Source organism: Camellia sinensis, chromosome 5 (genome assembly GCF_055761805.1).
Source record: "Camellia sinensis isolate YWXY chromosome 5, ASM5576180v1, whole genome shotgun sequence".
NCBI lineage: Eukaryota > Viridiplantae > Streptophyta > Magnoliopsida > Ericales > Theaceae > Camellia > Camellia sinensis.
Genome location: NC_138965.1, coordinates 41,955,743 through 41,982,879, shown reverse-complemented (window position 1 = coordinate 41,982,879; position 27,137 = coordinate 41,955,743). Strand labels below are relative to the sequence as shown.

Genomic DNA, 27,137 nt, shown 5'->3' with positions numbered 1-27,137 from the left:
ATGTTTATATGTTTAAACTGCTAATTGAAGGCCTTATCGGCGGCCGAATTAGAAACCGATTAGTGTTTTATGATCCTCATGATTAATGTAATTTTATGGTGTATTTACCTGAAGACTGATTAGGTATGATTAAATTAGATTAAATTAAGCTAATTAAAGAGTTGGACTTAATTACCATTAGACCACTTAGTGGCCACTACTTCACACATGTTGGGCCTTGTATATACTTCAATCAAAACATTGCTTCAGCTCATTTCTTGTGCATAACCGACCAAGAGAGGGAGAGGGAGAGAAATTGAGTTCTACCTTGTGAATTGCTTGGAAATTGAAGAATTGTTGAAGGGTAGATTGCATATTTGAGCTCCCTTCTTGAACTACAAGACTAAAGGTAGCTCCATTGTCTTCTTGTTCATGTTTTAAGTTGATTCTTGCATGGTTCATGTCATATTGATGGAGTGTAGAGCCAAAACATGGTTTAGATGTTGAATTGTGGCTTAATGGTTGCATGCATGTACATATATTGAAGTTTTGAGGTTGTAGTCCATGTTTCCTCACATGCATGTCCATCTTTTGGTCATACTCCATGAGTTCATCTTGTTTTTGAAGGTTTGAGCTCTTTTGAAACAGCATTAAAGCTTTGAAAATGATTTAAGATCATGCATGTTCTTGGAAAATGGTTTGAAATTGGATTTGAATTAAACACCCTTGGGCTTTGATTTCTCAAATTGAGTTTTTGAACCATGTTATTCTATGTGTTTATAAATGTTTTCTGGAAATTCAGCCCAAGAGGATCGGTTTTGATGCATTTAAACTTGAGTTTGAGCTTGGAGGTGCAATCTGGGTTTTCCAGATTTCGCACTTTCGCTCGAGCGGGGAAGTTCCGCTCGAGCGTGGAATCCGAGCATCCAGCATCTCTCTGCACTGTTTTACAGTCCGCTCGAGCGGAGGATCGGGCGCTCGAGCGGAGTCATGTCTCAAGCTCGAGCGGGTGTCGAGCGAAGATTTCACCCATCCAGTACTTTTACAGTACGCTCGAGCGAGAAAGTTTACGCTCGAGCGTGTACCTTTATTGCATGACCGCTCAAGCGGGGAAACCTGCGCTCGAGCGGGACTCTGTTTTTCTGAAAATGCTTTTAAGTGTGCCTCCTTGCATCCTCATCCCATCCTAAGCATTCTTAGGCCTAGTTTAAAACATCTTATTGAGGATATAGAGGTAGAACACACCGAGGCATTAGGGATTAAGTTGTTATATTTCCCAACTGCGTAGCTTAGTGTGTTCAATCTGTTAACTGTGTAGGGTTGGCGACTGGGGAGACACGCTCTAGCTTACTGTAGCCCGAACTCTGTGAGTAACAATTGTGTAAAGATATGTTCAAATGATTATCTTCTGAATACTGAACTGAACTGTTTACTGAACTGCTATTGTTTACTGAATGAATGTATGTCCTATATTCTAAACTGTACTGTGGCATCCTTAGCATCTACTGTTACTGTTACTGTTACTGTTACAGAGATCTCTGTTGGTTCCCTCGTGGAACCACTACTGTTTACTGACTGATGGCCATCATTACTGTTCGATCTTTAAGACCTACTGTTTACTGCTATGCTAATAGATGTACCACATATGACTGAATAACTGTTCTGACTGAAAGACTGAAGTATTGTTTAATGAACTGATTTCATTACTGTAAGGACATTTCATTCATAACCTCTTTACGCATTATGTTATTCACTGGGCTTTAACTCACTGTTTATATATATATGTAGGTGCACAGCCACCAGACCGGAGCTAGGAGCATGGGTTAGACTCCAGTTTTGTCAAGCCAGCCTATGTGCCTCACTGCGAGGTTCCGAGCCTATCGTGTTAAGGCTTAGGGGTGTTTTACAATTCCCCCTTCTGTACTGTCTACTGTTCTGTATAGACTGAATGTTTACCGTACTGCTATTAGGTCCCTGTACTGTGTGACTGTAAATTTTGTATAGACTGTACTGTTTGTATATGTGAATGCATGAAAAATCTTTTTTGCATGCAGACTGTCACAGCTCAATCGACATTATTCATTTACTGTATTGGCTTCCGCAAGGCCCTGTACTCTGTTTTACTGTACTACTGTTAAGCAGGCCTTCGGTAATCTCGGATTACTGGCCGGTTATGGTGCTAAACCCATAAGGCCGGGTTTGGGTCGTGACAGACCCGGTAGAGTAATGACCTTATTGTCAATCAGATCTTGAACTTCATGACAAAAGCGAAAACAACTGTCGATGTCATGGCTAGTTTGTTGATGGAAGGCGCAGTACTTGGTAGCTTTATACTTAGTTAGAAGGAGATTAGGGAGAGGCTGAGGGTCAAGGGGTTTGAGATGGCCTTGTCCCATGAGGATTTAGAGAGTTTTGGATAAGGTCATGAAAAGAGGATTGAAGGTGCAGTTACCAACCCTGAAAGGATTGACAGAGGGGTTAGCAGGTATTGATTGGGTTTGGAGAAGACCTCCTACAGGTGTAGGATTGGAGTTGAAATGGGCGTTTCTGGTACGACATCCCTTTTCATGGCTTGCCGCCGGATTCAAAATGCCCCTAACCTGAGTGGCAAAAGTGTCATCCACAGTCTTTGTAACAACTGCAAGCACTTGCTGTTTGTTTAGCCATTTGGCCCTAACAGCCTCTATAGCCCATCGGAGATGTGCATCATGATCGATACTTGCCTCGGTCTTGTTTTTGCCACTTGCTTCAGCTTTGCTGAGGGATTGGGTACCAATATCGGAGTGAGGCCCATTCATTGTTGACATGTGATAACCCAAACTCGAGATAGCTTTAGGTTAGCCGTTTTCAATTGTAGCTCACCTTAAGATTGGGGAGCCTTTTGGCGTGAAATTTCTGGTATGTGATGTGGTCAATGATGGAGCCAAAATCCCAAAGGATAAATCTGCCACAGTTCTTTGCAAATCTTCAATCATGCTCATTAGCTCAGAAGTAATGGGTTCAGCCATTGGTGCCCGCGGTGTATTTGATGGGGTTTGAGATAATTGGGGTTCAAATGCATCCATCATACACAAGTACGTACTTTCTGGAATGAACACCTCAGGCTTGGGTAAAAGGGCTGGGGTGATGTATATGCTAGGGTTGTAGGTGGATGGTAGTGTATGGATTAAGTTGAGATGTAAAGGTAATGGGTTAGAGGTGGTGTAAGGTTCTTTTGGTGGAGCTATGATCTCTTCACCAATAAGATCCTGAATCTTATGATGGAGGCGGATGCAGCAGTTTGCATCATGATCGTTTTGTTGATGATAGGGACAGTATTTAGCGGGATCATGTCATGGTGGAAGAGGATTTGGAAAGGGTCGAGGTTCTAGGAGCTCTAGGTGCCCTTTTTCTAGTAGTGTTTTCAAGGCTTAAGAGAGACTCATGTAAAGAGGATGAAAATTTCAAGCTTGGGGCCGAGTTGAAGTGGTTGGGTTTTGGCTATTATCAGTAAAAGAGTTTTTGATGGAGAGTAGTGATAGTGTTTACTTCTGAGCATTTCGCAACTGTGCTACCACCAGTAGTAGTATTGGAACTGCGAACAATATTCTTCCGTATAGGCTCATTACCTTCCACAATGATCCCTTGTCTAATGGCATCCTCGATTTAAACCCCAATTTCATGGAGGTCCTTAAAGTTGAATAGTGGGAGGACTATCATTTTCTGTAATAGCCTTTCATGCAGATTTCTAACAATGATACGGACTTGCTTTTTCTCTAGAAGTCTGTTTGCCAACATAGCTGCCTTTGCCCTTCATCGAATAACAAACTCTGAGAAGTCCTCCTTCGATTTCTGACGTGTTGCCTCAAGATCACGAGTTGTGACCTCGATCTGCATATTGTAGGAATATTAGGCAATGAAAGATCTGGCCAACTCCTCTCTGTTCTGCTTCACAGAATCTTCTAATTTAGTATACCAGATGACAGCTATACCCGACATAGTTCGACCGAAGAGGGATAGCTTCTGTACTCTAGTTAAACCCATCGGCCACAAGTGTCACGACACAAACCCGCCCCTCTAGGTTTAGCATCGTAACCGGCCTGTAATTTGAGATTACCGAAGGCCTGCTTAACAGTAAAACAGTAATACAGAGTACAGGGGCTGGCGAAAGCCAAAACAGTGATTAAAAGATGTCCAATGAGCTGTGACAGTCTGTATGCAAAAAGACTTTTCATAACATGTTCACATTCGAAACAAAACAGTATGTACATACATCATATACAGATATTCAGGTTAGGGACCAAATCTCTACCATAACAGTACAGTACAGGTACACATATTATTCAGTCTATACAGTGTTACAAAACCAGATACAAAGGGGAAAACTAAAACACCCCAAAAAGCCCTAGCTTGAAGGACTTGGAACCTCGCAGTGAGGCACGGTGGTTGGCTTGACAAAATAAGAGCTAATCCGACGCTAACTCCGGTCCGGTGCCTAAACACCTACATATATATATATAAACAGTAAGCTAAAGCCCAGTGAATAACATATGCGTAAAGAGGTTAAGAATGCATGTCCTTTCAGTATTGAAAACAGTCATTTATCAGTATATCAGTCATTCAGTTTGTGGCTCATAATTCATGCCATAATAGTCATTCAGAAACTATAATAGTCATATGTGGTACATCCAATAGCAAAACAGTACAGTAGGTCTTAACAGACCGAGCAGTCAATGATGGCCATCATATCAGTAAACAGTAGTGGTTCCAACTATGGGAACCGACAGAGATCTCTATAACAGTAGCAGTAACAGTTCAGTAACAGTAAATTGCTATGGATGCCACGAATATAGTTCACAAATAAGACAAACATTCATTCAGTAAACAGTGTCATTTCATAAAGCAGTACAGTCATTTGTTCAGAAAATAATCCCAATTGAACATATCTTTACAACATTGTTACTCACAGAGCACTGGGCTAAGCAGCTAGAGCATCATCGGATGCCAACCCTACACAGTTACAGAATGAACACACACTAAGCTACACAGTTGGGAAATAATAACTTAATCCCTAAATTGCCTCGGTGTGGTTCTACATCAATAACCTCATTAAGATGCCTTAAACTAGGCCTAAGAATGTCTAGGATGGAATGAGGATGCAAAGATGCACTTTAAAACACTTTTCAGAATTTTTCAGAAAATAGGGGTCTCGCTTGAGCGTGGCTTTTTACGCTCGAGCGGACATGCAAAAAAAGAAGCTCCGCTCGAGCGTGACTTCCGTCGCTCGAGCGGACTGCAAGCTACAGTAAAAATACTGGATACACAAAAATCACGCTCGACGGGCGCTCGATCCACGCTCGAGCGTGAGACACAAGTCCTCGCTCGAGCGGACTGTAAACACATGCAAAGTACTAGATACATGCATTTCATGCTCGAGCGCCACTTTCCTCGCTCGAGCGGACTGCATGAACACACAAGGCGTACGCTCGAGCGTGGAACTCCTCGCTCGAGCGTGAGTCCAAAATCTGGAATTTCCAGATTTGAACCTCAAGCTCCAAACTCAATTTCAATGCACTAAATTCGATCTTTTTGGGCTAATTTTCTGGAAAACACTTTTAAACTCATAGTATAACATGTTTTGAAGATCAATTTGAGAAATTAAAGTCCAAAGGTAGTTTAATTAAACACACTTTTCAAATAAACTTCAAGAACATAATTTACATGTAACATGCATGTGTTCTAATGAATTCAAAGCTTCTAATGCATGCTCCAAAGAGCCAATCCTTGCAAGAACATGGTGAATTAAGGTGAATTCATGGATAGAGACCAAAAATATGGACATGCATGAAGAAATTCTCATGAAACAACTTCAAAACTTCAACATAAGGACATGCATGCATGAAATAAGCTTCAATTCCACACTTGTAAACCAATTCTAGACTAAGATCACTAAAATTCCATGAATCATGCAAGACACAACTTCAATTCACAAATGAGAGGATGAAATTTCTACCTTATGTCTTGAATTCAAAGTATACAAGCTCAAATAATGCAAGACTCCTTCAATCTCCTAAGCCTCCAAGCCAATTTGGTTGAAAACATGTTTTTTCCTCTCCCTCACTCTCTCTAGTCGGTTAAGTTCAAGGAAATGGGCTGATGAAGTGTTGTAATGCTAGCATATAGAGATCAACTAAAAGGCTCATGAAAGTCCACTAAGTGGCATTCTCGTAAATAAGTCCAACTCTTGTAAATTAGCATTATTTAATCCAATTTAAACATACCAAATCACATTTCAACTAAATATATCATAAAATTACATAAATTCTAATTAACATAAATCACTAATCAATTTCAGATTCAGTCGCCGATAAGGCCTTCAATTTGCAATTTAAAACATAACACATGAACAGATAGTTTAACAGTCAAACAGATAGGCATGCATTTAAACTAGCACACTCAATCAATTAACTCAGAATTTCAATCAATTCAATTACTTATCATAATCAATCTTAGTTTAGCAGTAATCAATGGTGTTATCAGTAAACGGTAGTAAGGGTTATGACAACAAGATATCTAAAAATAGCCGTAAGTGAACCATCAGGTCCCCAGAACCGTCAAAGTGGTCAATGTGTAGCATCTTGAACCACTCTGGTAAGGTAACCGCAGATTCGATGTACCCATCCTCTATGTCTGGAATGGAGTTGACCCTCTGTGCTTTTTTGAACAGTTTCTTCAGTTTGTTGATTTTGAGCGCGGTTAGATCAACCCCAAATTCGAACGGTGCCTCAGTCTAATAAACCGGGGCTTTGGAAACTTGTGCTAGGATGGGTTCTGCTTGAATCTGGAAAACCGAATTACCTTGGTTTTCTTGGGCATTGGCAGTATTAGCAGTGGTACCGGGTACAGGGATGGCCGTAGTGGGTACGTGGGAGGCAGAAACCGCAACCGGCTGCGATTGTTATTATTGGTTATCACTTCAGCCTTACGGGCTATAACCTCGGCCTGACAGGTCGCATCATGTTGTAGGATCTCAACTGTTTGTTGCAGATGGAGTATTAGTTCCCCTATGTTGGCCAGGGGATACTGTGCCATTGGAATAGGTGACTGCACTAGTGCTGAACTAGAAGCAGATGACTGTTCTCGAACTGGACTGAACACAAGTGAATTAAGAGGTGATCGCTGTAAGAACTGGATTGGCGAACTCTGCCTAATCCTCATTCGTCTTGTAACTGGTAACCATGATGCAAACACAAGTTGCCCCTGAACTAGATCTCCAACCTGACAAAGTCTATCAACACGAGTCCAGAGTACCCGAGGGATATCAGAGCCTTCTAAAGCTATGGTTTCAGGACTACCTTGCAAAAGAGAAAACAGACAGCACCTCAGCCTAATTTCACTTGAACAGATATGATCACAGCTGAATGATTGTACTCCACACTGAATTCTGCCCCAAAACAGATACCAACCTTGCAACTGATATGCACATTCCTATATAGTTTCACTATAAAGCACATACCAGTTAAGAGAGAGCCAAAACACCCCTATAAAGGGGTAGGGTTACCCTGTCCTAGTTCCATCATGAACTAGGATTTACTATTTCAATCAAGCGGTTTCACGCAATCCTGCATTCGGGTGAGCATCTTGTCTTAGTTTGGATCAGTCACTATGGCTTTTCTATATATAACTAGGCCAAATGGTCAAAATATGTGCCTCGGCAAGGACAAGAATATAGAAATATATCAGACCATCTCGGAAAAAATGAGAGGGAGTCAGCTATATATAGAAATATATCAGACCATCTCGGAAATGTCCATATAGACACAGCTGATGCAGTGCATACATCTGTATAGACATATGGCAAAAAGATCTGAGATTTTACACAAGTGGGTGGCCGGTCACTAATAGTGGATTGCAGGCCACTGGGATAATCAGGCTTGAAAAACTACTGTTTTGGTCCAAAAATAAAGCACAAGACTTGTAGGTTTTTGAGGCTCAAAACTGAGGTTTCTTGTTGAGGAATTCGAGCATTTGAACAAGCGTGCACATTCATCATTGGATGATCAATCGGTGGCGCCCAAGTCTTAAGGGCGGTAAAAAATGGGGTGTTTACAAACACTTCCACCACTTGAGCAGTAAATGCGAGATCCTAGAAATTTTGCAAAGCTACAATGAAAATACTGGAAGCATGAAATCTACGCTCGAGCGACCACTTCATCTCTCGAGCGGTCTCGCTTGCAAAATGACAAACTACTGAGAGCTACACATCTTCGCTTATGCGACCAAATGACCGCTCGAGCGGTCCACCAAAAACAACCGTTACAAAAGCCATGGTTCTTATTTCACTTGTAGAAAGAGAGAGAAAGAGATTGAGTGTGATATATGGAGGCATTTTAGGCTACACAAAAAAATATTGTGGACCTCTTCAATTACTAAAAGTTTAAGAGGGATGTTAAACTAAATTTTCCAAATAAAAAAATTCAAAAATAATAAATAATTATTGAAAAAATTATTCAAAAAAAGATTCAAAAGAGTAAAGCCCAGATCCCTAAACTGATCCACATTCACCTGGCAATTCACACGGCTCGTTCAATCTGCATCAGCTAACTAAGTGAACAGAAGCATATTAATTTTTTTAAATCTGCCTAAATTCGAATGGATAATGAATGAGAGCCTAGCTGATGGGATCCGATCCTCGAGAACCTCTTCACCCTGTTTGATTTGGATTTTTCAAAAATAATTTTGAGTTTTCAAATCATATTTTTGTATGTTTACTGACTTTTCAAAATATTTAATTATTTTTTAAAAAAAATTAGATACACTCAATCCTAATATACTTAAAAAGTATAAAATTTATACAATTTTTTTTCAAAAAATTCATCGAATATAATAAAATATGAAAATATATTGAATTTTTGTATTTATTTTTATATTTTTTGTATTTGATGAAATTTTTAATTTTTTCACAAATATTATACTTTTAAATATATTTAAATTAGGTATATTTAAAAAATAAAAAGTTACATAAAATTTTAAAAAATCCAGTTAAAAAAAAAAACTCAATTTTGAGATAAACGAGTAAGTGTTTAGAGTTTGAACTCCATTTGCTTTACTTTTTAAATCACAATTTGATAGCTCAAAATCCAAAAACCTATTTGATTTTTGGTTTTCAAACCTATATTCAACTCAGCTATTATAAAATTATTCTCAAAACTCATAACCAAACAAATTTTAAATTTGGCCTTGGTTTTGTTTTGAGATATTGGCCTTGTTTAGTTTGTGTCTAGACATATATTTTTGAGAAAAAACCTCAAAATTTTGGTTGGTTAAATTTTTTTGATTTTTTTTTTTCAAAATCACTTTTCTCTTTATGAGACATCAATCAATCATTTTTATCCTATCATTTATCTTTCTCTCACATCCTACACATCAATCAATTACTTTTTCTCTTGCACCTTTCTATTCAACTACAAAAAAAAATTAAATCATCCCAAATTTCAAAACTATTATCAAAACATGCAACCAAACAAAATTTTAAATTTTGTAACTCTTTCTAGAAATTTTTTTTTTCAAAATTGTTTCACAAATATAAACCAAACATGGTCATCATTTCAAAAATAATTTTCTGGAAAGAGTTTAAAAAATTTGAAAATTTGTTTGATTGTATATTTTGAAAATAATTTTACAGTTTGAGATGATTTGATATTTTTTGGGTAAATTACACTGACAGCCCCGAGGTTTTTATTTAATATAGATTCCCTCACATTTAAAAAATTACATTCCCCTTCCTGAGGTTTGTAATCTCATTACAAATTGCCCCCTGAATTGTTGATGAAATGCCCTAAAATTTTCTAAATAACCATCTTGCCTTTTTTTTTGCTACCATTTTTTCTTCCTATCATCATCACTACATTCTACAACTTTTCATCATTAAATTCTACCTAAACATATTCTTATTGAGTGATGATACACAAATATAAATTTTATATAAAATTTTTAAACACAATGATATAATTTAATGATGATCTTTCACTTTAAAACAAAACACACATAAACATGATTTATATTTATAACAATATCACTATCACAAAATTTTTATAATATTTTTTTATAAATTTTTATATATGAATATAATTTTTTTTTTATTTCCACCATTATATCTAGATTAAATCAATTTAATCTAGATATATTTAAAAAGTATAAAATTTGTACAATTTGTTTTTTAAAAAAATCATGAATACAACAAAATAAGATAATGTATTGAATTTTTGTATTTTTTTTGTATTTGGTGAATTAAAAAAATCACAAAATATTATACTTCTTAAGAAAATATAGATTAGATGTATCTAAAAAATAAAAAAATTTGCTTAAAATATTAAAAAAAATCAATAAAAATAAAAAAAAAACTCATTTTTTGTGTGAATTAAACCAAAGAAGATAATTGTTATTTCTCTTGAAATGACATGAACAAAATATTTTTATTATTTTATTATTTTATATGTATAAAGGTTAATGAACAAATATGTCATTTTAATCTAACATGGGATAAGTGTAATTTTTCAAATGTAGGGTGAGAGATCTGTATTAAACAGAAACCTCAGGGGTGTAAGTGTAATTTATTCATTTTTTTTGTAGTTGAACAGATGAGTGTGTGTTGACACCCTATTTTATTTTCCGTCGATTGTGACTTGTTAATAGGCCAAATCTAATCTACTTAGTTGTGGCCTATCAATTATAGTCAAATCAAACTTTATTGATTGTGGCTTGTCCATTATGATCAAATCCAATCTATTGATCTTGATCTGTCGATGTAGACTATAAATTATTTTTAACATAAAATTATGGCCACATATATTTATATTTATATTTTTTATTATTATTATTATTATTATTATTATTATTATTTATTTGATTGTATGGTAGGTTATTTAGCAATAATATACTGTTTGTACCTATTTTCTAAGTTGTCTGTCAACAGGAGTTTGGTGGTGATCATGGCAAGTCTTGGGTTTCAAGTTCAAGTGTGTGGGCAGAAAAAAGAGTTTGAAGCAATTATGGACAGTCATGAGCAATTAAGGAAATGGGTAGAAATAAGGAGTCAAGATCCTCACCTTTAACTTCTCTCATTAACTCCTTACTTGTTAGGTTATTGGGCTTATTTTTTGATTCAATTTCAATGATCCGAATCATTTACATTTTAAAATTTGTTGAGTATATCATACTTGTAAAAAATCAAGTTGATCGGATATCAGAAATTACGTGTTCGGATCATCGAACTAAGAATTATTTTTTAAAAAAATTTAATAAATAATTTTCCGAACACATGCTTTTTGATATCCGATCAATTTAATTTTTTACAAGTATATTATACTCAACAAATCTTAAAATGTGAACGATTCGGATCATTAAAAGTGGGCCCAATAACCTAATAAGTAGAGAGTGAAGGAGAAAAGTTAAGGAGAGGATCCTGATTCAGAAATAGGAAACAATCTTTGAAAGAGCAAATGAAAGTGGCAAAAAAGATGGGAACACGTGGACTTAAATGGGTAAATAAACTGCCTACCTATAACAGTTGTTAAGCAATTGAAATCGTAGATAAAAGCTTATAAATATCAAGGAGGAAGCAAAGAAGGATATCAATCAAATCCAACAATTTTACATGAGTTTAATTCAGCTCCGCTACGTAGCTCGAAAACGAGCCCCCTGAATCCCCCGAAATTGATAAAGGTGAGTTTTGAATGTTTGGCCCAGTTGACACCATGTGCGAAATAGAAGAAGAAAAGAGAGGAGAGGAGAGAGAGAGGAGCTCGTCGAAGAAGAATAGGTGAGAGCGACCACCGCTGAGATCGACCGATGCTGACCATCGACTTGGGTGACCACCGACAACTAGCGAAAAACTCTGCCGAGCGTCAGTCACTATGTTGTTCGGCGTCCAGCAATCTTTGCCCACCGTCGATCATTGTGCTGTCCGTCAATCTCTGCTGGTGCATATTTTTTTCAGTTTTTTTTTCTTATATATATATATATATATATATTTTAAAGCTTGAATGTGGGGATTTTTCAGTTTGTATACTGCTTGTGGTAAATATATATGTGAAATGTAATGTAGTGGACAGTGGGGAAAATAATTTTTGTTCTTGTTCTTGACAGTGGGGAAATGTGAATCTATGTTTGTTCTTGTTGATGAAATGAAATTAGAAACACAACTTTTAGTTCTTGACAGTGGGGAAAATAATTTTTGTTCTTGTTCTTGTTCTTGACAGTGGGGAAATGTGAATCTATGTTTGTTCTTGTTGATGAAATGAAACTAGAAACACAACTTTCAGTTCTTCACAGTAGGGAAAATAATTTTTGTTCTTGTTCTTGACAGTGGGGAAATGTGAATCTATGTTTGTTCTTGTTGATAAAATAAAATTAGAAACACAACTTTTAGTTCTTGACAGTGGGGAAAATAATTTTAATTTTAGTCACAACTTTTTTTATTTTGAAAACTCAATTATTTTCTGTATTCCATCTTTTTTTGATTTTGTGTTTTCAATCTTCATAACCATGGGGTTCAGCTAATTAATCAACATAAACAGAGGAAGTCCCAAAAAGCATGTCTTAGATTAAACAGTAAGTGCATTTTACAGTGCTTCAAAAGTATACGCAAATTTATTGTCTATGTTCCAATTATCTACTCCAACCCAATGATAACTAACATACTAGTGCAAACATATGGATAGCACTTTATTGTTCCATGTTTTCTAGACTTCTATGCACAGCACTTTGCAATAATCAAAATAAATTTGCTATCTGTGTGATGTATATGTGTGTTTTGGGATGTGTCTATAGCTGAATTTGTGTGATGCATACAAACTGTTTCACATTTTGCATTTGAGTTTGAAGGTACAATGGACATTGATTCAAACCATCCTACATTGAGTGGGGGTGAGGAAGTTGAGGAACCAGAGAATAATCCTTCATTAAATGAGAGTGGCGAAATTGAAGAACCTAAGAAGGGGATGTGCTTTACCTCAAAGCAAGAAGTGCACGAGTTTTATGCAAAATATGCGAAAAACCTTGGATTTGCTTGTGACAACCCTCACCTTTGATTAGCATTAATTCATGATAAGTAATTGATTAAGATGAAATCCTAAATTGATTACATGAGTGTGTTGTTTTAATTGTATTTCTATCTGTTTGGTATTGAATGATCTGTTTATGTTTTAATTTCGAATTGCGAATGGAAAGCCTTATCGACAACCGATTCAGAAATTGATTAGTGTTATATGCTAATTAGGATTTATATGATTTTATGGTAGGTCTAATTAAAATTCAATTTGGAATGATTAAATTGGAATAAATAATGCTAAATTAATTGAATATAGGTTATTCACATGTTTGCCATTGAGTGGGTTAGTGCAAGATCAACTCTTTTGTTTTACACTCCATATATGTTTGTTACATCATCTTTGGGCTCCTCCTTGCCCAAACCATGAGAGAGAGGGAGAATAGGGGAAAATTGATTCAACAAGTGTATTGCTTGATTTTGAGAGGGAATTGAAGGAGTTTTAGAGATTAGTTCATCTAGCTCAAGATTTTAGTGTCCTAAGCCAATTGAACATTTATGGTAAGGAAACCAAGTCCCTAGTCTTGAATTTAAGTTGAATCACCTATGATTCCAAGTGAATTGAATCATGAGATATGAGATTTAAGCTTAAGAACATCAATTCATGCATGCATGTCCATACCATTGAATTTTGAGATCATTTTCATGAAAATTTCCACATGCATGTCCATATTATGGTTGTACTCTAGAAATTCATCATGTTTTTTAAAAGAATGTCTCTTGGGGTCATGCATTGGAAGCTATGAATTCAAATAAATGTATGCATGGCATATTTACATCATGTTCTTGAATTTTGGGTTGAATTTGTGTTCAATTGGCATACTTTGGGGCCTTGATTTTATGAAATAGTCTTTAAATCATGTGGTATTATGAGTTTCCAGGTATTTTCTAGAAAATTGGCCCAAAAGATTGAGTTTTGGCACGTTGGATTCATGGTTTGAGCTTTGGGAGCAAATTTGGAAAATCCAGAATTTGGCTTCCTCGCTCGAGCGAGAAATTCCACGCTCAAGCGACCACCTTTGTTTTCAGACTCTCGCTCGAGCGACGGAATGCTAGTTCGAGCGTAAGTTGCAAGCTCTCAAGTTTTTGCGTGTGCAGACGCATGCTCGATCGACGAGACCTACGCTCGAGCGAAGAGCTGTGTCTCACGCTCGAGCGAGCATCGAGCTAAAAATTTCAGCAACCAGTACTTTTCACATTTTTGCAGATCGCTCGAGCGAAGGAGTTTACGCTCGAGTGACCTCTCCCATTTGGTAAGCTCGCTCGAGCGAAGGAGTCTACGCTCGAGCGAGACCCCTGTTTTAAGCAAATTTTGAAAAGTGTTCTAAAGTACATTTTCGCATCCTCATTCCATCCTAGGCATTCCTAGGCCATGTTTAAAGCATCTTAATTGAGGATATTGATATAGAACTACACCAAATCAAGTTAGGGGCTAAGTTATTAATCCCAAGTGTATAATTTAGTGTGTGTTCGTTCTGCATCTGTATAGGGTTGGCACCCGAGGACGCTAATTAGCCTGCCTATAGCCCAGTAATTTATGAGCAACAATGTTGTAAAGATATATTCAATCGTATTTATTTTCAGATTGATAAATCATATTGCTTTCTGAAATGATACTTTTTATCGATTGAATGATGATCTTATTTTCTGAACTGTATTCGTGGCATCCATAGCATATTGTTATTGTTATTAATATTGTTATTGTTATTGTTATTTATACAAAGATCTCTGTCAGTTCCGAATCTTGGAACTATTGTTATTGTATGATGGCCATCAATTGATTGTTCGGTCTTTTAAGACCTAATGTATTGTTGCTATTGGATGTACCATGTATGACTTATGAATATGATGGATCGACTTGATCGAATTGAATGATTGATTGACAAATGATATTGGTTGAAAATGTTTTAGTGCTAATCAATTGTTTTAAAGACTGTAAAGACATCATTCTTAACCTCTTTACACATCTGTTATTCATTGGGCTTTAGCTCACTGTTTATATTTATATGTAGGTGGCCAGGCACCGGACCAAAGCTAGAAGCGTCGAGTTAAGCTCATGTTTTGTCCAGCCAACCGTTGTGCCTCACTTCGAGGTTCCGAGTCTACTTGAGCCAAGGTTGTTTTTGGGGTGCTTCAGATTTACCCTTTTTGTCTCTGTTAATGTAAAGCATGTTTAAGGCTTCGAATGTACAGCTATGATGAGGGGATTAGGTCCCCAACCTGTATGCTACTATGTACATATATGTATATGGCTATAAATGTGGTAATGTTTATAAAAGTCCTTTTCTATTCAGGTTTTCACAGCTCATTGGACATCTTTTTGTTATTGATTGGCTTTCGCCAGCCCCTTACTCTGTACTATTGTCATTATTGTCAAACAGGCCTTTGGTAATCGCGGATTACTGGCCGATTACGATCCTAAACCTATAGGGGCGGGTTCGGGTCATAACATTGCTATAGCTTATAGAACACAGAATGTTGCAGATGATGGAAAGGTGAAATACTTTGGAATTGAATGTACTCGGGCGCAGAAGAGGACAAAAAGATCAGAAGTAAACCCCCTGAAACCATCTTTGTCATCAAAAATTGATTGTAAAGCGAAGGTAAGAACGACTTTACAAAATGATGGAAGATATAAGTTAACTACGGTTGTGCTTGAGCATACGCATGACTTGATTCCTAGTGATTCACGACATTTTTCAATGAATAAAAGAATTATTACTCCTATGAAGAGAATATTAGAAATAAATGATGAAGCAGGAATAGGGGTGCCTACGAATTTTCATTCTGTAGTTATTGAAGCAGGGGGATATGAGGCATTAACATTTGATGAATGAGATGCAAGGAATCAGATTGAGAACGCTAGAAGATTGAGGCTTGGGGTAGGAGACGCCGAATCAGTTGCATTTTATTTTCATAGAATGCAACAAGAAGATTCAAACTTCTATTCTGCAATTGACTTTTATGTAGATGGACGCATACAGAACTTGTTTTGGGCAGATGCAAGGAGTACGGCGGCTTATAAAGCATTTGGGGATGTTGTCTCATTTGACACCACCTACCTCACAAACAAATATGATATGCCATTTGCTCCGTTTGTAGGAGTTAATCACCATAGACAGTCAATCTTGTTTGGTTGTGGGCTATTATGTAATGAGAACACGGAGACATTTGTTTGGCTATTCAAAGAATGGTTAAATTGCATGTCAGCCACTCCTCCAAAAGCTATTATAATTAACCAGTGTAGAGCCATGCAAAATGCCATAGAAATTGTCTTCACACAAGCTCGACATCGTTGGTGTTTATGGCATATAATGAAGAAATTGAGAAGATATTCCCAATATGAAGCCATCAAATTCGCTTTACAAAATGCAGTGTCTAATTCTTTCAAAAAAGATGAATTTGATGAGGAATGGCAAACAATGATTGAAAAGTTTAGCCTCCATGACAACGAGTGGTTGGGGGTATTATATGGTGAGCGACATAGGTGGATTCTTGCCCATGTGAAAGATATATTTTGGGCTGGCATGTCAACTACACAATGAAGTGAGAGCATGAATGCATTTTTTGATGGCTATGTAAACTCAAAGACTACTTTAAAGCAATTTGTTGAACAGTACGACAATGCATTGAGAAGTAAGGTAGAGAAGGAGACCAAAGCAAACTTCAAATCTCGAAACAAATTGTATGATTGCTTAACGGTGTATGAGTTTGAGAAGCAATTTCATGCAGCCTACACAAATGCAAAATTTAAAGAAGTTCAAGTAGAATTGAAGCGCCTACTGTATTGTCATGCGACTCTTGTGAAGGAGAAGGGATCCATTTGTACTTATCATGTCAAGGAAGTTGTGCTTGTGGGTGAGAAAATGAAGAAAGTTGAATTTATTGTTTACTTTAATTCAATTGAATTTGAAATGCAATGTGTGTGTCAGTGGTTTGAGTTTAGGGGGATCATGTGTGCCCATTCCCTTTGTGTGCTCATTGAGAGGTGCATATATGAGGTTCCAGATAAATACATTATGCCGAGATCGAGAAAAGATTTGGAAAGAAGGTACACATGTATTCCAACGACATACACGAAATCCGGGGCTGCCCTCAATGCAAAGGTACATGATAACTACCACAAGACATTGGATGAAATTATAGAAATTGCTTCCAACGATGATGGTAAACACAAAACCATTCAACTTGGGTTGAGAGAAATCAAGGAAAGAGTAAGAAAAGATGAATCTGGTTGTGTGAGTAATGTGTCACCTTCTAGTAGTACTGTCCCACCTTGTAGTAGTAATGTGCCACCTTTTAGTGCTACTCACAAGGTTCTTAGTCCTTTGGTTGCTCGCCGAAGAGGCCATCCATGTACGAAACAGAAAGTAAGCAAGGTGGACGAAATAGTGAATTGATTGAAGGGAAAGAATAAAAAGGCACCAAAAGTTCAGGTATATTTTTTTATTTTCTGCTTGTATGTAAATTTCAGAATTTATTTTTGTCAAACTTTTTCACCAATGTGTGTTACTATAGGGTCGTCAGATGGGTCAATGTGAACCTTGTAAGTTGAATTTCGGTTGTACAGATGGCATGGAAGACAATACGTACAATTGGGTATGTGTTTCATGGTCCACCACTATTTTTTGTATGGTATTTATTTCAATGTTTGAACTTATTAATGATATTTTGTTATTATGTATCATAAGGTGCCGCAAGCTCAATCCTACTATTTTCCTTGTATGGATGGGACACAAGAGAGCGCATTGCAAATGGTGGACAAAATTGGAAGCTCATCGTTCAGTGAATCAGGAATGGTGAATATAGATGGTTCAACTTTTGTGGACTTGAATATAGATGTGGATCCAAACGCTCCATTTTTTTTTTAGTTTCGTATTATGGTATTTATCACTTTTGTTTGTAAACTTGGGATAGTTACTTTTGTGGACTTCACAAGTAATTGTGAATAACTATTATTAGACCAAATAAATGTTGTTTTAGCATTGTATAACCCCACCTAATGAGGGAACTGGAGGGAGATTTTATCACAAACTTCATATGGAAAAGCTAACAAAAATTAATACCATGTGTGCATCATTCCCATAAAGCAGGCAATAATGTTTTGTGTGTTAAAGAACACAAGAAGCTAGAGATAATTATGCAATGTATTCCCATAACAATCATGTCTACATTAACTGCTTCTTGAACAACACACAGCAGTTCCACATACAAATTTGTTACTTTCCATATCTTTCTTGTCAAACAATGCACACACACATATTATATTAAGTAGGAACAAGCACTATAGCGATCCCGGGTGTCCCTTTACTGTTCTGTTGTATTCCGGACTCGGTTTCGTAAAGTTGGTAGTTGTATCTATCTTGTTGTCGTCCTTTAATTCCACTTGATTGAGTTTTAGGATGTTTTGGGCAGGGTTATTACAGGTTGGTTAGGCCTTGGTTTCAATTCCTTGTTGCCCAGTTTTTAGGCGGTCCGCTCGAGCGGGTCTTCTTGCGCTCGAGCGGGGATTGCACACTCCCAGTATTTCGTGTCCCTGCAAAACTTCTGCAGGTATGATTTCTACGCTCGAGCAGGTTTCTTTACGCTCGAGCGGTTGCACTCGAGTGGGTTTGTTGGCGCTCGAGCGGGTAGTACCTTTTTGGTGTAAGTTCTGGGAGGGGGAAATCTACGCCCGAGCGGACTGGTTTTCGCGCTCGAGCGGATGTGCTTTATTCTTGTGTCTTGGCGCTCGAGCGGGCCTTGTTGCGTTCGAGCGTGTCCAGATTTTTGTTCTTGACGCTCGAGCGTTGTGTTCTCCGCTCAAGCGGGAATGTCGTATATCAGTTGGCAGCTGGGCATTTTAAAATCACTTTTTGCATTCTCTCTCTCTCTCTTACTTTTCCAAAAGCCATTTGAGAGCTCCTCTCTCTAAACCTTAACTTCTCTCTAAGTATTGATCTAGCTAGGGTGTTTTCCTCACCTTTGACCTTTACAAAAGAGTTGTTGATCGTTGAGGGCTATCTTTTGATTCGAGAAACTCGTGGTTCGGAGCAATTTCGTTTTCACCATCTTCTTCTTTGGGTGTCATCTTTTGAGGTAGGGATTTCTACTCACTCTTATGATCTTTGACATAGATTCTTGTAGTTTTGATAAAGTGTTGTAGTTGGGTGATTTTGGGACTTAGGGTTTCAAAATGTGTTAAAGAGGGTTTTGTGATTTTGGTCTCAAAATGTGTATTTTGAGTTTCAAAATAATGATTTTGTTGTTGGTTGTTGATTTATAGGCCATTGGGTCAATATTGGGAAATGGGGTAGAAAACCCTAATTTGTTGAATAAATTAATTGGTATGATTAATTTGAGAAAATGATGGTTATATGGAATTGAGTTGGAAATAATGAAATTGACTCATTATATGGTTGAATAGTGGAGTTGGATTTATAAATCGCTCACTTTTGAAAATATTGATATTTTATCTGTTGAAGCTTTTATTATCTGTTTAGAAATAATTGCTTGGATTACCGGTGGAGGGTAATTTTGATTGTTGTAGACAACGCATGATGATTAGGCAAACTAAAACTAATCAATTGGATATGTCATAGAGTATGACTGTTGATAGAATACATTAATGTTATGTATTGATTGATTGAGTATATGACCTATGTGTATATACATTGTACGTGTGAGATGAGATAGGGGATGTACTCTACGGTTTAGGGGAAGATAGGGGATGGACCTCTAAACCGAATGTTGTTTGGGAGGAGATAGGGGTTGGACTCCACTGATACAGCTCATATGCTTGTCAGATACTGTGTGGATATAACTCATATGCTTATCTTTGGAAGTGTTGATACAGCTCATATGCTTGTCATTGGAAGTGTTGATATAGCTAATATGCATATCTGTTGAAAAGTGGATACAGCTTGTATGCTTATCTGTTGAGATGTTGATACAACTAATAAGTTTATCTATTGTAAAATGGGAAATGTTTAATATGAGTCATTGTCTCATATAAGTGGTTGGCCAGGTTCTGAGCCATTGATGTAAATTGTGAAATTGACAAGAAATGAAAACTGAAATGAAACATAAACATGGTGGTCATGAAATGGAAATGGATTATGAATTGGTTTATGAAAATTGAACATTTATCAATTACTAATGTCTTAGTCATTGCTCATACTGTGTTTAGCATATCTCTACTGGGCATTGGCTCACCCTTTATGGGACATTATTTTCAGGTACAGGTAGTATGCCACCTCCAAGGACATAGCTTGGATGATGATGAGAGTTGAAGACTCTTTCTTTTGTTTATTTTGATGTGTTACATGTAAATTCAAGCCAAGGGCTTAATATGTATTGAGTTAGTACTCTTCTTTTTGTAACCAAGTGTTAACTTGGAAAGCTGTAAGCCTATAGGGCATTCGCTTTTGTTGTTAACATGTAATACAGTTTTAAGAATTACTCTGGTGAATAGAAATTGTTGATTTCTTTTGTATCAATGCATGTCTAAAATGTTGGTTTAATGCTATTATTTCGAGGGCGTTACAACTTGGTATCAGAGCGTACCGGGTTCGAATACTTTGGGTACGTGAGAAGTGATTAGGATCACAATGGGTTTGTCTCGCTTGATAGAGACTTAGATGTAGTGTCATATGCTATGTGCTTAATTGATAACATGTTTATGTGACTATGTGGGTATGAAGTGTAGTCTCTAGGATGTTGATTGGATCCTTGGGTTTCTGGGAGTCTTGTTGGAAAAGCACTTGATCAATGCTGTTTCTAACCGGAACTCTAGTAATGCCTCGGGACTATCATTATCCGGAAATGAAACTCGTAAGTGCTTATGTGTTTATGTGCTTACGTGGAGTGAATTACAGTTGTCCATGCATTAGGACGCGAGTGTTATAGCTTCGGCACATTTGTGAATGTGCTAATAGTCTTGGTTACCTTTATTAGGATGTCAGGACGAGGGCGTGGTAGGCGTGGCAGGCGTGGTAGGCAGGAGGTACCTTTACCGGATGACGTTCCGACAATGCAGGAGGGTGTTGGTCAGGCCAATGTGGCCGAGCCAGCGGGTCAGCAGGCTATGGGCGCCTTGGCCCGAGAGATAGCGGTAGCCTTGGGTATTCTCAGAGCTGAGAATCAGGTTGTTGAGGCAGGGCCTTCTTTCTTGAAGAGGGAATTCTTCCGGTCTAACCCGGACGAGTTTGTTGGGGATCCGAAAGAGCCACTTAAGGCTGACGAGTAGTTGAAACAAATGGAGAAGACGTTCGAGATGCTGGGCATCGAGGACGGGGCTTTAAAGGTGACCTTGGCATCCTTCCAGCTGAAGGGAGATGCGGGTCAATGGTGGAAGTACGAGAAGGGCAGTGTTGGTGGTGTATAGGAGGCATTTGTGAATGCTTTCTAGGAGAAGTTTTTGTCTTCAGCTGCCAGAGAAAAGCTGAGGGAGAAGTTTTGCCAGCTCAAACAGCAGGGCTTGTCAGTGGCCGAGTTTGAGGCTACTTTTACTAGTCTGTCCAGGTTTGCACCTGAACTGGTGGCGTCCGAGGAACGCCGTTGCTTTGAGTTTGAGTGGAAGTTGAGGCGCGGGCTCAAGCTGAGGGTTGGAGGGTCGTTTATCCGGGAGTATAGACATTTGGTGGATACGGCAGCTTATATGGAGCTCATGATGGCAGGAGACAGAGGGGTTCTAACCCTCAGCAGTCTCAGGGTGGTGTGGCTAGATCGACCTTTCCAGTGCCGAGTGTGGGCTCTGGGAGAGGTAGTCACGGAGGTTTGACTTGTTTTGCGTGTGGCCAGCTGGGTCACAAGTCTTCGATTTGCCCGCAGAAGGGAGGGGGTCAGCGAGCTGCTTCTTCTTCAGCTAGACCTTGGGGCCAAAGTCAGGACAGGGGCCAGCCTTTGTCTTGCTATCAGTGTGGTCAGCCTGGGCACCTGAAGAGGTATTGCCCACAGTTAAGTGCCACTTCGGGAGCGTCTGGTTCTAGGCAGACGCAAGGTTATCAGCCAGCTCAGTCTGTGCAGGCCTCGAGGGCCAATCCGGGAGCTTCGTCATCCCAGTCAGTGCAGCAATCTTTTACTCCTAGAGGTGAGCAGGTGGATCAGGGGCCTACAGGGCACGTGTATGCTGTTACCGCGTAGGACCTAGTACCGGCTCCATCAGTAGTGAGAGGTACTTTTCTGTTTTGCAACTCGGTAGCTAGTGTTTTGATTGATACGGGTGCATCTCATTCTTTTGTGTCTGCTGCATTTGCATCTGTGTTGGAATTGGAGTTGGCACAATTGGCATCTCCTATATGTGTAGTATCGCCTGTTGGTGGTGAGTTGATCTTGAAACAAGGTGTTAGGGGATGTGATATAGAGGTCGCCGACCATAGGCTTCCTTTTCCTTTTGTTGTCATGCCCATGAAGAGCTTTGATGTTATTTTGGGTATGAACTGGCTATCGTCATACCGGGCTGTTATTGATTGCTACCGCCAGAAGGTCACGGTTTGTACCTTGAGCGGGGAGTGTTTCCATTTCTTGGGGGATCGGGTTGGTAGTGTGTTGCCACCGATGTATGGTCCTCGAGGGCGAAATGAGCTTAGTGGTCTACTTGCTAGCTTTATGAGTGGTGAGTGTGATGAGACACCGATTGTCTTGCCGATGGTGGTTTGTGAGTATTCGGATGTTTTTCCCGAGGATCTTGTTAGTTTACCACCTCACCGAGAGATAGAGTTCTCTATTGATTTAGTACCCGACACAGCACCGATTTCTATGGCACCTTATCGTTTTGTCCCAGCCGAGTTGATTGAGTTGAAGATTCAGCTCCAGGAATTGCTAGATAAAGGTTTTGTTCGCCCTAGTGTTTCGCCGTGGGGAGCACCGGCCCTCTTTGCTAAAAAGAAATATGGTGCCTTGAGATTGTGTATAGACTACCGGAAGTTTAATCGGGCTACGGTCAAGAATAAGTACCCTATGCCCCGTATAGATGATCTGTTTGACCAGTTGAAGGGTTCCCGTTGTTTCTCTAAGATAGACTTGAGATCGGGTTACCACCAGTTGAGGGTCAGGGAGGAGGATATTCCTAAGACGGCATTCCGTACGCGGTATGGCCATTATGAGTTTCTGGTGATGCCATTCGGGCTTACCAATGCACCGGCAGTCTTTATGGATTTGATGAACCGAATCTTTTGGGAATTCTTAGACCGTTTTGTAGTCGTTTTCGTGGACGACATTCTTATCTATTCGCCTTCTGAGGAGGAGCACGAGGAACACTTGAGAGTGGTTCTTGAGTTGCTTAGAGCCCATAGGCTGTATGCCAAATTTGGGAAGTGTGAGTTCTGGCTAGGAGAAGTCAAATTCTTAGGCCATGTGGTATCCGGGAAAGGGGTGTCTGTAGATACATCCAAGGTAGAGGCAGTGCAAGATTGGGCACAACCTAAGAGTGTGTTTGAGATCCGCAGTTTTCTGGGATTAGCTGGGTATTACCGTCGGTTTGTGAAAGATTTCTCCAAGCTAGCTTCGCAGTTGACTAGATTGACGCGAAAAGGGGTCAAGTTTGTGTGGAGTGAGACTTGCGAAAAGTCATTTCAAGAGTTGAAGGTTAGATTGACCACCGCTCCGGTTTTGATTATTCCGGAGAGAGGGTTGGGTTATGCGGTTTATTGTGATGCCTCACGAGAGGGTTTGGGTTGTGTGTTGATACAAGAGGGGAAGGTGGTAGCTTATGGCTCACGTCAGTTGAAAATACACGAGAAGAATTACCCTACACACGACCTAGAGTTGGCAGCAGTGATCTTTGCCTTGAAGATTTGGAGGCACTACCTTTATGGTGAGAGGTTCGAGGTGTTCTCGGACCACAAGAGTTTGAAGTAACTGTTTACATAGAGGGACTTGAATTTGAGGCAGAGGAGATGGATGGAGTTCATTGAGGACTATGATTTTGAGTTGCACTATCACCAGGGAAAGGCCAATGTTGTGGCCGATGCCCTTAGTAGGAAATCCATTAGTGATGTAGCTTGTATAGCCATCCGGGAATGGGAGATGTTGGGTGCGCTTGGCGAGTTTGATTTGCTTCTGGGCGAATCTGTTGAGGCTGAGGCCTTGTTTTCTGTTGTTGCGCAGCCTGCACTTGTGACTAGAGTGTTAGAGGCACAGAGAGGTGACCTTGAGGTAGAATCACTCCGAGAGAAGATCTCAAATGGGAAAGTTGAGAAGGGTTTGACGGTGTATCCCGACCAGAGTGTGAGATACCGAGACCGTTTGTTTGTGCCGGAGTTTTGCCGAGAGGAAGTACTCCGAGAGTTCCATCATTCACGTCTTGCGGTGCATCCGGGAGGCACTAAGATGTATCGGGATTTGGGTCGCCAGTTTTGGTGGCAGGGTATGAAGAGAGATGTGGCTGTTTTCGTGTCTAAGTGCCTTACTTGCCAGCAAGTGAAAGCCGAGCATCAGAGGCCAGCGGGTTTGTTGCAACCCTTGCCTATTGCCGAGTGGAAGTGAGAGCACGTCACTATGGACTTCGTCGTAGGTCTTCCGAGGACTCAGCGGGGTAGTGATGCCATTTGGGTGTTTGTAGACCGGTTGACTAAGTCGGCGCACTTCATTCCTATGCGCGTGAGAGATTCGGCAGATCATCTCGCCGACTTGTATATTCGGGACATAGTGAGATTGCACGGGGTCCCAGTGACGATCGTCTCAGATAGAGATCCTCGTTTTACTGCTAGGTTGTGGCAGAGTTTCCAGAGTGCCTTGGGCACTAAGTTGACCTTTAGTACGGCTTATCATCCTCAGACTGACGGGCAGTCCGAGCGTACTATTCAAATCCTTGAGGATATGCTTCGAGGTTGTGTCCTTGACTTTAGTGGGACGTGGGAGAGGCACTTGCCCTTGGTGGAGTTTGCCTACAACAACAGTTTTTAGTCTAGCATCGGTATGGCACCATTTGAGGCCTTGTATGGCCGACCGTGTAGGTCTCCAGTTTGTTAGGCCAAGGTGGGTGATGCACCTTTGTTGGGTCCGGAGTTAGTTAGGGAGACGACGGAGAAAGTTGAGATTATCCGTAGGAGGCTTGTTACAGCCCAAAGTCGCCAAAAGAGTTATGCCGACCGTAGAAGGAGGCCTTTGGCGTTTGAGGTGGGTGATCATGTTTTCTTGAAAATATCACCTATGCGAGGTTTGATGAGGTTCGGAAAGAGTAGAAAGTTATCCCCTCGGTTTATTGGTCCCTTTGAGATCCTTGAGAGGATTGGGGAAGTTGCTTATCGTTTGGCTTTGCCACCGCAGTTGTCCGGGATTCATGACGTCTTTCATGTTAGTATGCTTCGGAAGTATGAGCCGGATCCGTCCCATGTGCTGGATTGGACCAACTTGGAGGTAGATGAGGATGCCTCGTATGAAGAGAGACCGGTTCGGGTCTTGGATAGGTGGGATCAAGTCTTGCGAGGCAAGACCATTCCCTTGGTAAAGGTTTTGTGGAAACATCACGGAGTGGAGGAAGCCACTTGGGAACGTGAGGTGGATGTCCGTGAGAATTATCCGGACTTGTTTGTTGACGTGTAATTTTGTAATGAAATTCTGTAATATTGTTGGACTTTAAGAGCATTATGTATGTCTTAAGTTGTAAAACATTGTAAATGTTTTGGTTAATGGAAGTTTGTTTTAACATTGCGTATGTTAAGTATATTGTGGAAATGCAAGCATAATACTAATGTTGCATGTGTTAAGAAACTGTGAGAAACAGGTTGAAATTGTTAGATTTCAAAGGAATGCATGTTGATAATGCAGGTTGTTGCATATAATGTGAAATGCCTCTTGAAAAGAGATGGGATTGGCCGGTAATGGCTCGGGTTGTTTAATATTATGTTGTAATATTGTTGAGAATGGAGAAAACCTGTTTTTGAAAAACTTGTGTTTAATTTCGGGGACGAAATTCTTTAAGGGGGGAGGTTATAGTGAGCCCGGTTGTCCCTTTACTGTTCTGTTGTATTCCGAACTCGGTTCCGTGAAGTTGGTAGTTGTATCTATCTTGTTGTCGTCCTTTAATTCCACTTGATTGAGTTTTAGGATGTTTTGGGCAGGGTTGTTACAGGTTGGTTAGGCCTTGGTTTCAATTCCTTGTTGCCCAGTTTTTAGGCGGTCCGTTCGAGCGGGTCTTCTTGCGCTCGAGCGGGGATTGCACACTCCCAGTATTTCGTGTCCCTGTAAAACTTCTACAGGTGTGATTTCTACGCTCGAGCAGGTTTCTTTACGCTCGAGCGGTTGCGCTCGAGCGGGTTTGTTGGCGCTCGAGCGGGTAGTACCTTTTTTGTGTAAGTTCTGGGAGGGGGAAATCTACGCTCGAGCGGACTGGTTTTCGCGCTCGAGCGGATGTGCTTTATTCTTATGTCTTGGCGCTCGAGCGGGCCTTCTTGCGCTCGAGCGTGTCCAGATTTTTGTTCTTGACGCTCGAGCGTTGTGTTCTCCGCTCGAGCGGGAATGTTGTATATCAGTTGGTAGCTGGGCATTTTAAAATCACTTTTTGCATTCTCTCTCTCTCTCTCTTACTTTTCCAAAAGCCATTTGAGAGCTCCTCTCTCTAAAACCTTAACTCCTCTCTAAGTATTAATCTAGCTAGGGTGTTTTCCTCACCTTTGACCTTTACAAAAGAGTTGTTGATCGTTGAGGGCTATCTTTTGATCCGAGAAACTCGTGGTTCGGAGCAATTTCGTTTTCACCATCTTCTTCTTTGGGTGTCATCTTTTGAGGTAGGGATTCCTACTCACTCTTATGATCTTTGACATAGATTATTGTAGTTTTGATAAAGTGTTGTAATTGGGTGATTTTGGGACTTAGGGTTTCAAATTGTGTTAAAGAGGGTTTTGTGATTTTGGTCTCAAAATGTGTATTTTGAGTTTCAAAATAATGATTTTGTTGTTGGTTGTTGATTTATAGGTCATTGGGTCAATATTGGGAAATAGGGTAGAAAACCCTAATTTGTTGAATAAATTAATTGGTATGATTAATTTGAGAAAATGATGGTTATATGGAATTGAGTTGGAAATAATGAAATTGACTCATTATATGGTTGAATAGTGGAGTTGGATTTATAAATCGCTCACTTTTGAAA

General features: G+C 39.4%; 1 protein-coding gene and 1 pseudogene across 1 annotated transcript; both read left to right on the top strand.

The window, feature by feature from the left end:
- Positions 1 to 15,987: 15,987 nt before the first annotated feature.
- Positions 15,988 to 16,611, top strand: LOC114257981 (protein FAR-RED IMPAIRED RESPONSE 1 pseudogene; annotated as a pseudogene).
- Positions 16,612 to 16,620: 9 nt separating this feature from the next.
- LOC145791368 (protein FAR1-RELATED SEQUENCE 11-like) lies at positions 16,621 to 17,937 on the top strand. Its single transcript, XM_082871718.1, has 3 exons — positions 16,621 to 17,436; positions 17,585 to 17,665; positions 17,758 to 17,937. Exons 1-3 carry the CDS (start codon positions 16,621 to 16,623, stop codon positions 17,935 to 17,937), a joined length of 1,077 nt encoding a protein of 358 aa, XP_082727844.1.
- The last annotated feature ends 9,200 nt before the right edge of the window (positions 17,938 to 27,137 follow it).